The 16761-nt window shown below is 40.2% G+C and overlaps 1 protein-coding gene across 4 annotated transcripts in view; it reads left to right on the top strand.

Moving 5' to 3' along the window:
* mid2 (midline 2) overlaps nucleotides 1-16761 on the top strand; it is a 161793-nt gene that overhangs the window by 109535 nt on the left and 35497 nt on the right. For 3 of the 4 annotated variants that reach the window (XM_034230964.1, XM_034230963.1, XM_034230962.1), the window contains 2 exons: nucleotides 8401-8466; nucleotides 10005-10100. In XM_034230964.1, coding sequence (XP_034086855.1) covers nucleotides 8401-8466; nucleotides 10005-10100 — 162 coding nt within the window. The remainder of the gene's footprint in view (nucleotides 1-8400; nucleotides 8467-10004; nucleotides 10101-16761) is intronic. The other variant, XM_034230965.1, reaches the window with a different exon arrangement.

Raw genomic sequence — 16761 nt, 5'->3', positions numbered from 1 at the left:
TCTTTACTGACTCTCCTCGAGAAAGTAAATAAGAATATTTCCCCTGAATGTGACACTATTGCTATAAACAGCAAAAAGTCTGCAGAAGTGGAATAAGCTGTTTTATGGAATACATTTTTTTATTTCCAATACCCAGTTTTGTAATGTAATTGTCACTCTTTTTATCCCAAATTAGCAAAATATATCTTACTGGGATGATAGACATTAAGTTCTTGTCCCCATCAAATGTTTTACAGGATTATGGGATATAGCTAAGTGTTATTATGAGTCTCAAAAGAGCTATAAGTAAAGTTCTAAACTAAATAGCATTATATTTGAGGAGAAGGGAAACAGAGAGGGGAGCTGGCAGTCAAGGTGTACATGTTGATGCATGAATCCAGGTGCACAGAGATAGAGATTAGAATGATGCAATAGAAGATGATGATAGTGATATCTTTCCTAGAAAACCACTTCATCTGCCTGAAGCAGTTTTCCAGGCAGCCTTGTCTCCAAATGGGAAAATGGGTTTGAGGTGTATGCACTAACTAGCTCAACCAGAAAGCTCTGCTTATCACGGGTCTGTGAAGTGCACATTCATTTTCCACAAGCGAAAATGTGCTGTGGTCTGTGTCGGAAGAGGGATCCTCTGGTTTGTCATTTTGCCACGAGTGGTAAAGTAAAACACCTTCAAGGACTCTGAAAGCTGTGGGGCCGTGATGAAAACTTCACAACTGTCATCTCAGTTATTCATTGCGTTGTGCAGGCATACGTACAGCTCTGAACGCAGCTTCTTTAGGGAATGCAACACTAACTGTTCTCTGTCAGTCTTTACCAATGGCTTTTAGTCATTACATGTAATGAGAGACAGCACGCATAGTGTGGAGGTGACAAGGCATATATTAAGACCTCATAAAAGGTTCCACTTGGTATATTACAGTTTTAATGGAAAGTATTTAAGTTCTGATAACCCAAAATCTGGAAATGTCTCAAGTTTTTATGACATCAAGTACTATCCTTTGTTATATTAACAACTGAAAGGGTGATAATGAAATGTTGTTTCATAGTTAAACACAATACAACTAATTTTGTGTTAAGAGTGTACATATATCACTATGCCTCTATAAGGTCACTGTTTTCAACATTTGCCACAGATTAGTATCAGCATTGTACGTACAGTATACAAATAGAGCCTAAAGTCGCCATTTGTCACCTCAAAATATATGTGAATTCCCTGACGTCTGTACAACCTTTACTTTCCCCCTTACTTTGTGTGGATGTCTTGGTGCTTAAAGGCTTAAGGGGAGATTAACTGAGAACAACACCTTGGTTTCAACAAGCATTCTTCCTGGATCAGCTAACCATGCGCCACAGACAGCTGTGCTTATCTCACTTCTGTGAAAACTTTTGCACAACGCTGGGTGCGGTAGAAATCACATGGGACTATGGTACTTAATCAGAAGCACATCCACAGCCATGTTGTTATTAAAGTGAAATATGTCTGTATGAGATTCATGCAGAGTGTATAGAATTGCATAGCTGATAGGAAATTGCCTCTAAAACCTCCGGCTCCAGTGAGCGAAAGACAACATGAGTTAGTTTTATGCTTGTGCACGCATCCATATTATTTACTAATACAAAACATACAAAGCTCCCCCACCTCATCTTGGGATTTTCTGGACTCTCTGCACCCAGCTAACCAATCAGGTTGCTTGTTTTTTCTCTTGGAAAACATCTTCTGCAGCACCGTCGTGTTGATGTGTGTCAGCGCCGGTCCTCATTACGCTGTTATATTTGTGAGGGTGTAAACGGCACGTCTCTGTGACCTCCTGTTGACTGACTGCAGCTCTGCGCCTCCACTGAAATATAACCTTTTTCACTTTTTAACCATCAAACCTTGATTAATGTCCCAGTCAAATGTAGTCTTGCTTCCACGCACCATTTTGCTGATTGGTACTATATATTCTAATTTCTTCTTAGTACCGTGTGTGCACAGTTGAACATATGTGACAAAGGAATGCTTTATACAAATTGTCTACACAGACCTTGGACTTAACTAAGTGATCATATGAAGCCATTCTTTTCGCTCTTCTGTGGACATCATTTTAGGATTTCATAGCAGTTATTTTCAAAAAGACGTTGGTATTTTGTTTTTCTGTGTAGCAGTGAGTCACAAGGTTTTAATGACACGGAGCCAAACAACGGCCTCTGGATTCCCATCAGCCAGGATGACTCAGACCCAGGACACTACTCTCTCCCATTTGGCTCATTTTAGAAAATAAGGCAAAATGAATAAATGCGCTTTCACTTAATGTGTTTGTGTATATCAAATCTATTTGCAATGACAACCAATTGGTAGGAGCAGAGGACGGCGAGGCCCGTCATGCTGCACCCTGCCACTTAGAGCTGGTGCTGAGGGAGGTGAACGTAGAGGACAGGCGGTTAGTAATAAGCCATGGAAATACTACATAATGAACTGGGTCCTGTCCTGACTGCCACACAAGGATGGCATCTTTTTAAAATCCATACACAAAAATATCTACAGTTTATGGCCACTATATTTATTGGTTTATTTTATAATGACTGTGCACATTAGTAGAACAACAATTACAGTTATAAAAGTGTTCCCATTGGCTTGTTTCTATATCCTCTTAAATCCTAAAAAAAGGAAAGTCTGCTGATTAAATATCAGAAATGTGTGGGTTAAACGAGATTTTGATAAGTACAACAATGTCCTGTTGTATATCATAGAACCAATTTGGCAATTGGACAGTCGAGAAAATAACAAGCCAGACTTGTGTAGATGCTCTGGGAGCAGAACTGTGCACATGGTGCCAGACTGTTCATTTCTCTTGTTATTTTTTTAAAAGAAAGAATGAAAGAAAGTAAGAAAAACACAAAGAACCACCAAAGGACCATCTCTCTTTCTGTGTTCCAGAGATGTAAGAGGTTCAAATCAGCTAGAGCAGTGTGTTCTTGGAATCAGCAGGAATTCATTGCATTACTGAAGGACACTTCAGCGGGGATGCTCATTGACTCCAGTGATTTAACCTGGATTATTTGATTGGAGGGCAGCCTCCCTGCTGATCAGGACGCTCTCCAATATGCCTTTTTCCCAGCAGCCATTTTGACATGTCATTACAGGGAAACACAGGTGTAATTGATAACATTCATTATGGTCCTGTACCATTGAGGTGGGCCAGGGCCCTGGTATTGTGCCTGCTGGCTCACTGGAATGGCTCACTACATAGAAAAAGAAAATCATAAATTGTTTCAATTTTACCTGTGTTTACCCTGAGGTTATATGTCAAAATGGTTGCTATAAAAGTGGCCTATTAAAGCCTAAGATGTGAATCACTGTTGTAGCCCTTTTTCTTCCTTAAAATTATTCAAAAAATGTTAAAAATAATAATTTAACTAAACTAATTTGCCATTTTAGCTACAGAGCTTTGGTCTTTGGGTGTGTATACAGATGTTGTGACCCTTGAGTATCTTGATATGATTTAACATTGTTTGGATGGTTATCTGTGGTTAAGGCATACCAAGCAGCAAATCATATCTGTATATGGCACGTCCTGCGCAGTTGTTTGGGACCGTGTTCATTTTACTTGTATCTTGAAATCTAGGCCTTTTTCAGGCCTACAGGCTGTGCACTTTAGATGCAGTTACAGATGAACATGACCTTGCCGTATCTGATCAGTTAGCTACAGAGCTGTACTCGCTGTTTCTCTGGACTTTACTACCAATATTGAATATAAGCTTGTACACACTATAAATTACTTTTAATAAATGATGTTTTATCCAGAAGCCAGTTACCACTCTATAGGACCTCTGCTTTATTCTCCAAACCGAGCCCCATTGATAGTAATGTCTTTGGTCAGGAGTCACAGTGGGTTGTTAGAGAGGACAGTTATATTCCTTATGCAGCAAACAGCTAGCAGCACCAGCTTAATGATATCATCTACTATGGATAAGGATGGACGTGGATAACAAGGATTTGTTATGAGCTGCACAGCGTACAACTCAGATGATGAAACTACTTAAAGATCCACTCGTGCCTGCTTATAATACTGTACGCTCTGGTGTCTGTGGGATGCAAGTGATGCACAAATCATACATATTAGGACAGCATACTGACGCTGAGCTTGAATAAGAAAAACAGCTTCAGAAAGATTCAGTATACTTTACATCAGGAAGACTGCACTTTAGACTTGGACATATTCTTTGTAAATGTCTGACAAGCTTCTAATTCCATTTTGTTCACGACCTGTAAATATACATAAATATATTATGTCATCTTGAGGACCATTGGTAAAATAGTGGTGCTTTTCTACACTAAATCACAAAATAGGTAATTTCCCAGTCAGGTGTTCAAATGGCCTCAGTGCTTTCCATCTGCTTAACATTTCAGAGCCAAATAAATTCCCTCCCTTTTATTCTGTTGCGCTGGTCGTCCAAAACATTCCTGAGACCATTTCAACGTACTCTTAAACCGTAATAAAACACTGGGTCATTGAGTTTTGCACTGCATGCGTGCTATGGGGGTCAGTAGTTACATCAACCATGTGTGTCAAACAGTAAAAAACCTGGACATAAAAAAACATAAATCTTTGAGGAATTTCAAACAGTGTAGGTTTATTTTAACGATACATTAATATGTTTTAAGCCCATTCAACCATGTAATTGAAATAGACATAAGGATAAGGTTTTTCCTCAGGTAGCATCCCTTTTAGTTTGTTAATCTTACTATCTCTAGCTTTCTTCTACTTTTAGTAGTCCTCCTAGGTCAGCCTGTTCCTCACCCAAACAAATAATTGGGAAGCCAAAAGCACACTGGGACCTTTGGGATATCCGACAGTCTTATAAACAAAATCAAATGCCAACTTGTGCCTGAACTCCTTGCTGCTATTTGGTAGTCATGACGATTCATTATTTGCTTTGAAACCTACAGAGAAATGTCTTGATCCTAATCCCCTCGTGTGGCTAAAAATCTAAATTACTATTGGATTTGTGTCCATTTAAGATGGCTTTTTCTCATAATAAGCCTTAAGGGGTAAAAGCTATTGGGATTCATATTGCTGAGCACTGAAAGAAGTTAACTATAGCAGTACAGAAGTGTCCTTCCGTACCCTTCCCTGCTTCCTTTTCCTGCAACTTGTTTTAAAATCCCCCACCAGCCTTATAAATGAAAGTAAGCATCTTGTAGCTGTCTGCTCCCATTTAACGCTGCACCCCCACTGTTTCTGGATCCCTTGAAGATTTGAGCGGTCGCTTATAGCTTGAAGGTCACAGGAGTTCATGTGTAGCAGTTTATTGAGCTAACACTTTGAGAGCATATACCTTACAACCACTATTAAACTTGACATGTATGATTTATAGCTATTTATTCAATTGGTAGGTGAACTATTTTACCTTGCAAAACAGGCAAAGCAAAAACACACAAATGAACAGATTTAGGCAGTGAGATACAAACAAAAAAGTGTTAATGTAGTTTTAAGCATCCCTATAAGTCTCATTAATTGGGCTTCAGCCAGCAGGTTATGAGACAAGCATGACTCTCCGTTTGTTATACCCTGCTACAATTGGTTGGTCCCAGGAGCTCTGACCTATGGAATATTATCCTCAGACAAAAAGCCTGCTTCCCAGAAGGATTGTGTTACTTACACATCCAGACTTTGAAAAGGCTCTTGTTAACAACAGCTGTAAAGTGAGCTTGTTCTATTATATTGCTCTTTCTGGAGTTTATACTCTCCCACTTTCATTTCTGTTACTCTTACTTTCTCAATGTTCACAGGGAAGGATCTTGAATTAATTCAAATCAAAAGACTTTGAAGTTGGATACTTAGCCTCAGAGCACACTGTGCGAATGTGTGAATTTGTGTTGTTACGTTGATGGCCCCGTGGTTCCACCGAAGGACATTTGTCATTTTGTGAGCCAAGCAATGCAGTGATGCATACAAATCCTGTGTTTTTTATTTTCTTCCTATAACCAAGCACTTCTAAATATTTAGAAGGCAGTATTTTCCTGATATGTCGAACATCTCTTACTTTTTTATACTCCTTCTTAGTTTTTCTACCTTTGAATTTGATCTCAGATAAAAGTCCTTAATAATCTGTAGCAGAGAGTTACAGTGAGAATCGAGTGAGAGTCTTCGGCTGGTTAATTTCACAGAAAAAATAGTATTTCATTGCCTGATAGAGAAAAATAATTGTATTTTTTTATTCTGATACTCCATGATGTAATTCTGTGTAATTGTATGGTTTAGAAATGTGAATTTATATACAGACTGTGAACAGTGATGGCTGGAGATTAAACTGCGACAGCTGTCTCAAACTTGATTGAAACGTGTGTTCAGTAAAACCTTTATCATACACATGATCATTTTTCCCCCACAATCCATTTCTCCAATCTCCTTATAGCTACTGTATTATAAATAGGGTTCTGTCCTTTATTTGTTTCAAAGAGAAATGGGATCATCTTTAAAGGCATGAGACCCCTCAACACAATGAAGTCATATGAGGGGGTGGTGATCTAACCCAAGATGATGGGCTTTCAGCAGCTGCGGTTGTAACTGTGCCAAGACGGACAGAATAAGGACTGAAGAAGGGCGACACGTAGAGGGGGGGGAGAGACAGAAAGCTAGGATAGGGCAAGAGAAGACCTTCTATATAGAGAGAGAGAAAGGTAGAGAGTGACAGATAACGAGGGGAAAGAGAGCAACAGAAGACTGAATTAGAGGGCTGGCCAGACTCTGCCAAGCTGCCCGTCTCAGCACGGGACTCATGCCTATTTCCATCCCATCATCCCCCTCCATCTCTGTCACACTCTCTGTTCCCTCTCATGACATGCCATGTCCAAAGCTGAGTCAGTGAATGAATGATATTACCTTACGCTATGGGCCGGCCTACCCAGCCTGCCTCATCATGTGCCTCAAGCAACTGAGATGTAATTTGTCACTAAATTCTGCGTGGCTTTTATTTTCCTCCTCCCTCCATTCGTGTCTTCCTCTACCTTACGTTCTTGCATTCAAATGTTCTCTTTCTCTGTCGTTGTGTGCCGCTTTTGTATTTATCTGTATAGATTGAACAGTAGCCAAAAACACTTAAATGAGTGTTGTGGAGGTGTTATCATTTAGCATCCGAAACATGTTCTTTTTGGAAGTTATGTTACAGTTTATATTGCCACAATCACTTTTTTACACATTACTGTTAGTGTTTTTTTTACTATTCTTTTCTAAAACACTTTCACAATCAGTTTTAACGACCCAGCCTGATTCAGAAAATCACTGATTTGAGACTAGCTAACAAAGTAAGTTATACATCTAGCTGGTGCAAACTAATCTGTATATATGTTCAAGTTCCCTAACTACAGTAACTAACTAACATAGCTGCTCTAAAACATTTTTGACAGAATAAGCCGTCATAGCAATTTATAAAAATGTTTTCCTTGTTTAGCTTGACGTTTAATTTTGCCACCGCCTTCATGTCGCCATCTATCCAACTCTGGCAGGCACCTTTTGCCACCCATCACACCCTTCTGTGCCCCCATTCCTCTCTCAATCCATGTGTTCCTCCACTCCCTCTCGCTATCTGAGTAGTTCTAGCCGTCTTTCATGTCTGTTGTGTGTTTTAATGAGTTTGTTGTTGACGGTTGCTGTGCCTCCCTCTCTCTCTCTGCCGCTCGTCCTGCCTGCTGGGCTGAAGCCACAGGAGTGCCAACACAAGTCAAGCACAAACCTACACACACTCAAAAAAAATAAATCGCTTTTTTTGTGGCCATTTATAGAGCAGATAAACACAGACAAAGTTTAGTGCTTTTTTTCAATAACAGGTACAAGCAGATGTCATACACATACACAGCGACACAATCATGTGATGTAACTATACAAATGCAGATATGCCTACTGATCCACACACATAAAGACAGGCAGAAACACACACACACACACACACACACACACACACACACACACACACACACACACACACACACACACACACAGATGCATGTATGTAGAGGACAGAGGAGTTTGTTTCAATTCTGTCTCGAGGGCGGCAGCTGTGTTCTGATGTATTAATCATCTTCGTCTCCAGCTTGCTAATTAATGACCCATCTGTCCCCTCTCACTGATGTTCCACTTCAAACTCCCTCATACACAAACACACACTCGCAGGGCTGCAACACAACAACTGAATGCAAGTTCCAGTGATGAAACTCCAGTTACAGGGAAATATTCCCAGACACTGTGAGCCACTCTCTCATCTGCTTTCATGTAGAAGACCAAAAGAAGAGTGTTTGTGGCAAATTTACCAGGGAGTCGTTCTCTTCTTCAGTGGTGTTTAGATGACAGACATTGTGCGTTTGGGTTTGCCTGCGTGTGTGTTTATGTGTGCACTTATGTGGGTGTCTGTGTGTGTTTGTAGGCTTATCAAGTGAGCCCGGGCAGAGTGTCAGATGCGGTAATGGAGGCTTCAAAGACAAGTGCTGCGGTGAGTTCCCTGGTTGCCTTTTTCAAACCCTCCCCATCCTCCCCTATCCCTCCATAGAGGCACACAGGTAGATGGGTAAAGAGTGGAGGCAGGGAAGAAGATAAGCAGCAGAGAGATCAATACTTAAGTGGGTGCAAAGTCAAATACACAACATCCAGGCAGAGTAAATCAGGCAAAGAAGATATTGGGAAGCAGGGAAGCTGCCTGACAAACAGGACAGACGGACAGTCAGACAGTCAGACAATCCAGGTGCTTGCCCAGCCCCCCACCCCCACACCCTCCTCCCCCCCTTCACTTGCATGCGTAGAGCTACTTCAAACACCCGCCGCTTGTCTGCTGCTTTGTTCGCATGTTCTCTTTGCAGCTGTGGTTGTTGTTTTTGTTGTGTTGATGTTCACCGTCGTCACCGCCATCGAGGAGTTGCTTCCTTTTCAACTGCAGTTCTATTTCTGACTTACTATCTGCTCATTTCCATTTTCATCTTTTGTACTGTATATGTGTTTGAGTGCATTTATTTATGTGTGTGTGTCTTTTGTTTTGCATTTGATAAACAGACACAGTAAAGGGATAGTAATTGAGTGTTTGATCATTTAGATCACTAGGAGGTGGAGGTGTTTGTTTTTATTCTTTAGGGATCAAATGTTTTTTTTTCTGGCTTTTAAGTAAAGTATGACAAGAGCAGGCAGTTCAACTATTACATTACAGGCCATATGTTAGCTAATATGAGCATTTGTAGCTGTTAAAAAGCAATTATGGGATTGTATATGTTGTCATCTACATTTGCAGCAATTTATAGTTTATTTTTGCTTTAGGTATTGTAGGTATTAACCTGTCAGTGTAACCTGATATTTCTCAGCTTTAGAATTCATTTTAATGTATAGCTCCCTTCTCTGTATTTGCATGGATTTCATATGTTATTAAGCAACCCTCATGCCATGATCAAAAAGAAAATAACTGAACAACACAAGGCAAAATTAGTACAGAAATATTTCCCGTTGATGTCACCGAAAGCATGTCTTTGTATTAACAATGTATTTAGTATCACTGTATTTTACATAATCACTGTGTTTGGGCTAACCCCAAGATATGTGTGTATTGATAGCCTTTAATTGCTCTATATCTGTCAGATCATATTAATGCAGTATTAAAGTAACACATAGGCTTAAGCACAACCTAACAGTGCAGGACTTAAACAAATGCCTTTTGATTTTCAATAGAAATTAATAAAGTAATGAATAACAAATAATAAAACATCACATACTGGGGCATTCTGCAGCAAGATATATATATTTATAATAGAGAACAATTTAGTCTTATTTAGTTTTGGTTTGTAATGAAAAGATCACACATATATATAATTTTAGAAATTATAATAGTATCAGGCTTTTAACTGAATAATAAAACACAATCACGTTTTGGCTTCAACAACCTGTGTTGTCCTGTGGATGCACCTTCTGAACCCTGTACATGTGTTAATGTGTGGCTTTATCTCCCTGTCCCTGCTTCCTCCTCCTCCTCCTCCTCCTCCCTCCCAACAGCAAACCCTGGAGAACAACCTGACCAACCTGGTGAAGAGGAACAGCGAGCTGGAGAACCAAATGGCAAAGCTCATCCAGATCTGTCAACAGGTTGAGGTATGCAAACATCTATATGTTTGTGTGTGGAAGTTTCTAGTACGCTTAGTTATTGTGACAGTAATTTAATCCATAGCGAGATTTTTTAGGGGGTAGTTTGAGGACATGAACAAGATGAGAGATGCTTCCATACGCTGGATGGATATTTGAGCAATACTAAAATCTTAGTTTTAAATGTAAGTGGGTCACTTGGAATCACTTAGCTCCCTGCAACCCCACAAGAGCTACCCTGGATTTGATGTGCACGTTGTCAGACTTTCTGTGCTAAAGCCTTCATCCAGCACTTTGCAATGTGTCAAGCTTCAAAAACAATCACAAAACAAGCCAGGGTTTCAGTTTTATGGTAGCTGACCCGTGCCAAAAAGTTTTGAGGGTTGAGGCTTTAACCTTCTTCCCTCTCTTTTGAACAGACCAACCATAAACACCCCCAAGCCTGTCACTGTTATTGATTATATACAGTATACAGCCTTTGCTATTGGTGACTGCTCTCTTGCCACGCTCTTTACACTTTGTCTATTACTCTGGAACGTTTCTGATTGAAGAAGTACGGGGGTGGAAATGGGACTTTTTTTTTCTATCCCTCCTCCTCGATCGTGGTAGCGGTTGTGCTGGCAATACAATCAGTGCCCTATTCTTCAGTTCCCTTCACTAGCTTGCTTCTGATCAGATATTGATTTGTGTCAAGACTTAGAGTGAATTTCAGTTCTCTTTCATGGTGTCATATAAGGTCAGCATTGCAACGCTGTTTTAAAAGTGATTATAGTGAAACATTTGAAGCCATGGACTAGAGAAAACTATACCCAAGAAACATAGAAGAATAATGACCTAAATGTAATTTTAACTCTTTAATATTTTACCTATGTTTTTTGTCATTAAAAATGAACACACTCTCTGTGACCTTTTGTACTTTGCCAATGGTAGCTCTCCCAACAACTTCAAACCGTGACTCAAGAACAAAGGATGAGCTGGAGTAGCTCTCAGCAAACATCCACCCTCAAGCTGTTGACAGGGGCTGTTATGTAATTCAGACAACTTCCAACATGGGAATGACCACTTCATTGTGAAAGATACTACCGAAAGCAATATCCTCTACTTTCAAAATATAACGAATAACCGAATGTAATGCTTTTAATGTGTGTGTCTCTTCAAGGTCATACTTTCAATGTTGTTATCTATTGCTACAGTATAGGGTCTTGTTCTCTTACATCTTACTGTGCTGAATATGATTTTGTTATGAACACTCATGAACAATCCAGCTGGAGCCACTCATACAGGAAATGTAAACTCTCCATTTAAAATCAGATAAGATTATCTCTCAAATAGCACATGTCTTCCAAGAATAAAACTCTCTTTGATTTGTCACATGCTTGAAATGTTTTAAAGTGTATCACGCTTCAATTTGGTGACAACATTGGAGAATGTGTCCCTCTCAAGTCCTGGTGTGAACCCATACCTGCTGCAGAAATATTATTCCTCAGCCAGTCTGATCACTGCTGACCTCTTCCATTTGTGCTGTGTTTTAAACGAGGTGGAATGTAAATCCAGCCGGAGATTACTAATGCCTAGCTACTGAGTGTTGTCTGCACTGCAGTGCTTCCACGTGCATGGACACACACACACACACTCTCTCAAGAGCATACTTTCCGTCTTAACACACTCACTCTTAATAAATGCCATAATTTCTCTGTGAGAATTGACATTATTGGCCACAGAGGGCAAATGCACTTTGGTGCCGCCATCAGTCTGCATGTGGTTCATTTCTTATTAGCCGGGCCTGACTACATTTTCTCGAAGTCACTCCGAGGCCCATGAGCAACAACTCATGCAGCCGCTCACCCAATCAAAATGAATTGATCACTGCTTGATTTATTAAGTGCAGACAAACTGTTCATCAGCAACGCATAGAGAGAGGGAAAAAAAGTTGGTCTACATATTGTCTCAGTCTGCATACAAATGCTGCGGAAAGGCCAATAAAAACAGCAGCGTCTCATCACTTATTCATCAACAAAGGAATTAAAAGCAAAAGCATGGGGGGAAACATGCTCCAATGACTCTGAATCAAATTATGAAAAGGAACTATGTGTTTTCACGCCCTGTTTGTATCCGTACCGAGCTATTCTCCTGTGTCATGTCAATGTCATGAGGCTAGGTTAATTAAGGACGTGAGGAATGAAGGGGAAGTAATTTTTTCAGGTGAGTTCACATTAATGTGGCTCTTTAGAGAAGAGGAGAGGGGAAAAGAGGACAAATGAGGAAAGAAGATGGAGAAATGTTGAGAAAGTAGAGAAGAGGGAAATGGTAGACGGAGAAAAAAGGAAGAAAACTGCAGTGCAGGCAGGGGAAGTGGGAACGAGGAGTGTTAGCATGACATCAAATGATCTCTTTGACCAAAACAGTTACAGGCACTGCTTGGAAGAAAAAACGCTCGGCAATAATGCAATACAACAAAGACAGGGAATTTACAGCGGAAAAAGAGGAGATTTGGTGGAGTGAGGGGAGTGTGTGCACAAAGTAAGAAATCTCTGAAGGGCTTTGAGCATGACCTGGTTTCCTCTCCTCCATGTTTGCATCATATTGTATTGGTGCCAAAGATATGATCAAACACAGCGTGAGTCAGCTTTCAGAGTTTCAGTGCACACAGAAGCGATGCAGCCCTGCTCTCCTGGGGCTGTCTTCGGGGAGTTATCTTCCCTTCAGTCTCAGGAAAGATGACTTGATGATGTGTAGGAGCCGGCATCTCCCCTTGTCGCAATATTTGCTGTGGTGTGGTTAAATCTGTAACTGTGTTTAATGACATCCGTAATAATGTTCTTGAAAACATTGAGAGAATTGCATGATTCTTGAGTATTTGCTAAGACTGTTTATTCAACTTAAACGGACTCTTCTCTATTCAATGCCAGATAGCTGGCTGGATATTAATAGGCAGCAGGGAAGAGACACTCAGTGAGGCTGTTTGGCACGGAGCATTTCCCCCCAAAACCACTTTGTTATTGAATACATGTTGTTGCAATGGCCACTGTTTCTAAGTTTAGAGTCAAAGCAAAAGCTGAGATGATTCTCACAGTCTTGCAAATGTATGGCATGTTACCTGCACATGGTTTTACTTTACAAAACATTTGTTTTAAGCTGTTTTAATGGGCCAAAATATGTCTGTTAAGCTCAGCTATCCTTTTTTTGTGTGCATCTGTTGCCTTGTGTTCATTGCCTCACTGCTTATATTTAAAAGTATGTTACCCTTTTTAAGCAGAAACCTAGCAAAGTTTTAAATTAGTTTTAAAGTTGATTTGATTTTCCCCTTCTTGTTCCAATGGACATCTGGAAAGATGCACTTTTTTTGTGTGTTTCCATTGTACACTTTTAGAGCAGATTTTAATTTTCCTACTCTTTTATACTTACATTATACCTCCTTAGAGACTGGCGAACTTTGATAGTGTTGTGAAGTGCCTAATCACCTTTCTCCAATTAATTCTTATTGCATTGGGATGCTGATTTAGATATGTTTTGTCTGTCTGATAGCCAACCCAAGTTGACCGACGAGGTTCTGTTGTAGAAGTAGCTAAAATGGCCCCTAGCTGAAAGGCTAACCTGATGCTTAAATCCATCATTTACCCCAATGCAGTTTGTTTGCAAAACCGGACACTGAGACTCCAGTTAACCTCTCCAGGAGAGTTGGGAGCCACAATTGAATGTGCATTGTTGTGGACACATCCAGAACAGAAGCAGTCATTTGTTAAGCTGCGAGGTATTCAGTTGTCTGCCTGGCATACTCAGTCAGAGTTTCTGCCATGTATTGCTAGCCTGGTGGCCTGCCGTGAGTGTGTTGTTGAGTAACAATATAAGTTTAGCAGCACTGTGAACGTATCAATGCAGTGCGTGTACAGCTTCTTTCTCAGTGAATAAAAGCTATAACACAAGCTTTGTTTATTCCTACCTGCCAGCTGCTAAAGTGCAAAGGGTAAGCCCAGCAGTTGGCAAGTCCGCTTTTCGAGCATTTCAGAGCAGCAGTTAAACGTTTATTTATCCACATCTGTGCTGCAGCATGTTCTAGTCTGTCCCACTTGTTCTTACTCTTATGCCCTGTGTTAGTTGTTCAGCACATCCTCCTGAAACACAGAATGTATTGTGACGCTGCGTGTTCTTTGGCAGCTTTTTAACGAGGGCTGTCCCTAATAAGCGCACAGTGCCATACTCCAACCCAGTCTCATGGCATTTCGTGTTCACCAACACGATTTTTAATCTATTGATTCGTGTTCACCAACACGATTTTCCCCTTTTTTTCGTGTTGCACAGCACGATTTTAAAAGCAATGTATTTCTACTGGTAATGACGCTCATGGAAGCACGGCATTCGTTTGTGTCGGCTGCCCTTAAAGGCAATGTGAGCGTCCATTCTCATTGGATAACGGAGAATTGTACACCCGGAAGTAAGTATTCCCCTTACTGTCGATTGATTTTACAGTGATATCTGCACTACTCATCGACTAAAAAACACCAGATTATCCTTGTTAATTACACAACATTGATTGGTTTAAATTGTGTGCAATGCTTTTGTATTTTTCCCTTCGATTCGGAGAAACAAATATTTTTTCGGAGTAAAGGATGGCAGAAGACACTACACTACCCAGAATCCCCAGCTATCGTTTGGACTACACCATGTGCTCTGTTTGACAAACCCCGTTTTTGTTCACCATTCATTCCAATGGCTGTCACGTGATCTTCAAATTTCTCCCTGCAGAAAAAAAAAACATGGCCGAACTTCGTTTTATTCTCGGTGGAAAATGCCTATTTTAAAGTTAGTTTGGCCATTAAAATGCGTTTTGATGTCATTTGATGCGAGAAATATGAGTTGTTATTTCAGATTATGTGTGCAGTGGATATACATGATCTTTAGTTTGCTAGTTATTACGAAGATTACTTCAGGAAATTGCGTCCAGAGAACGTTTTCATTGTTACCAAGGTGGTTGCTAGGGACGCTGCTATCGATATTATTTCTGTTATGTTGTGTAACTGTTTAATGGTGTTATCTTTATTGCTACCCCCTTCCATGAGCGTCATTACCAGTAGAAATACATTGCTTTTAAAATCGTGCTGTGCAACACGAAAAAAAGGGGGAAATTGTGTTGGTGAACACGAATCAATAGATTAAAAATCGTGTTGGTGAACACGAAATGCCATGAGACTGGGTTGCATACTCATATGCTGTATCTAATGGTAAGGAACTAATGTGGAGTAAGCTATGTTTGAGGAAGCAGTCAAAGCAGCAGCCATTTTTTCCAACCCCTGAAATTGTTTTGCCAGCTGGGAGGAAGCTAAATTAGCTCCTTGATGAGGTTGTAAGTGTGTGCGTATTAGGACTGATGGAAAAAGGAAATCATCGGATCAAACAGAAGCCCAATGGGTTATACTGCCCAGACATGTATGTGTACTGATTAAACATTGAGCTCTAGGTAATAAGCCAGACCTGTCTAGGTTTATGTACACTGAAGCTGATGCCACTGTGTGCAGAATATGAATCATCTGGGTTGAGATGACTGTAATGCTCCCTAGTCCTTTGTATCAGGTCTCATCTTGCCCGTCTTAGTCTCAGAGCAGAGCATCAGTAAGATCGATAAAGTTTGATGCTGTTGTTTGTCTTTTGTATGTTTCTAAAGCCATGTGTGGTTCCACTTGCAGCAAATATATACAAACACATATATTGTATTATCTATTGGAATATCAATCATAATTAATCATAAATCCAAGTGAATGTGGTTAACACATACAAGTTAACATGAACACTGTGTGGGTTTAAAAACTCGTACTTCAGATTCATTGCCAGTGGTGCATTTCTAATTATCTCTTTCTGATCTAATATGCAGGATATATGTCCTACAGTTATTAAATAGTATACAGTATAGCCACTCTTTCCTGTTCTAGGGCTAGGTGCCACTCTGGTGTCATACATCTCGGGGAACTGTCCCAGAATCTGTGGACAGCCTCAGAGATAAAGCTGTCAGACTAAACTTGAATCTATTTGGGAATATCGTCTTGAGACAGAGGTAGGGAGGGGGACTGAGAGAGACATTGAAGTTGTCAGGGAGGCGTGTGGTGCAGTGGGTTGTGCATTGGTGTTCGTATTAGGAGGTCACAGGTTCAAACCCCACTGCAGTCAGCATGTCGTTGTGTCCCTGGGCAAGACACTTCACCCCAAATTGCTCCTGTATGTCGCTTTGGATAAAAGCGTCTAACAAGTGACATGTAATGTAATAATGTAAGCAGACAGAATGATGACCAGAAGCATTATAGGAATAAGTGGAAACAAGTGAAGCGTGATTGGAAGCAGTTGAGGATGATATGAGGGGAAAGAGCACAGCATTGATTCAAGATGTGAAGGTTTTGGTGTTAGCAAGAGGCTAACAGCTGCTCCAAACCTGGTGGCTTGAAAAGGTTATTCTGGCAGCCATATATTGTTCAGTTGACTTGTTAGTGCTTTTTGCTAATAGATAACCCTGGATGTCTTGCACGGCAGGGGAATATATTTTGAATGCAAAATCCCATTTGAATAAATTATGTTTAGTGCATTAAAAGCTTAACAGTTTGCTTATAATCATAAATTGGCCAGTATAACAATCTTTTGTAAAACATGTCATAATGACACACTTTCACTAGCCAGTAACTGCTAC

Source organism: Gymnodraco acuticeps, unplaced genomic scaffold (genome assembly GCF_902827175.1).
Source record: "Gymnodraco acuticeps unplaced genomic scaffold, fGymAcu1.1, whole genome shotgun sequence".
Classification (NCBI taxonomy): domain Eukaryota; kingdom Metazoa; phylum Chordata; class Actinopteri; order Perciformes; family Bathydraconidae; genus Gymnodraco; species Gymnodraco acuticeps.
Note: the sequence above shows the minus strand (reverse complement) of the source record. Positions and strands in the feature narration are given on the sequence as shown.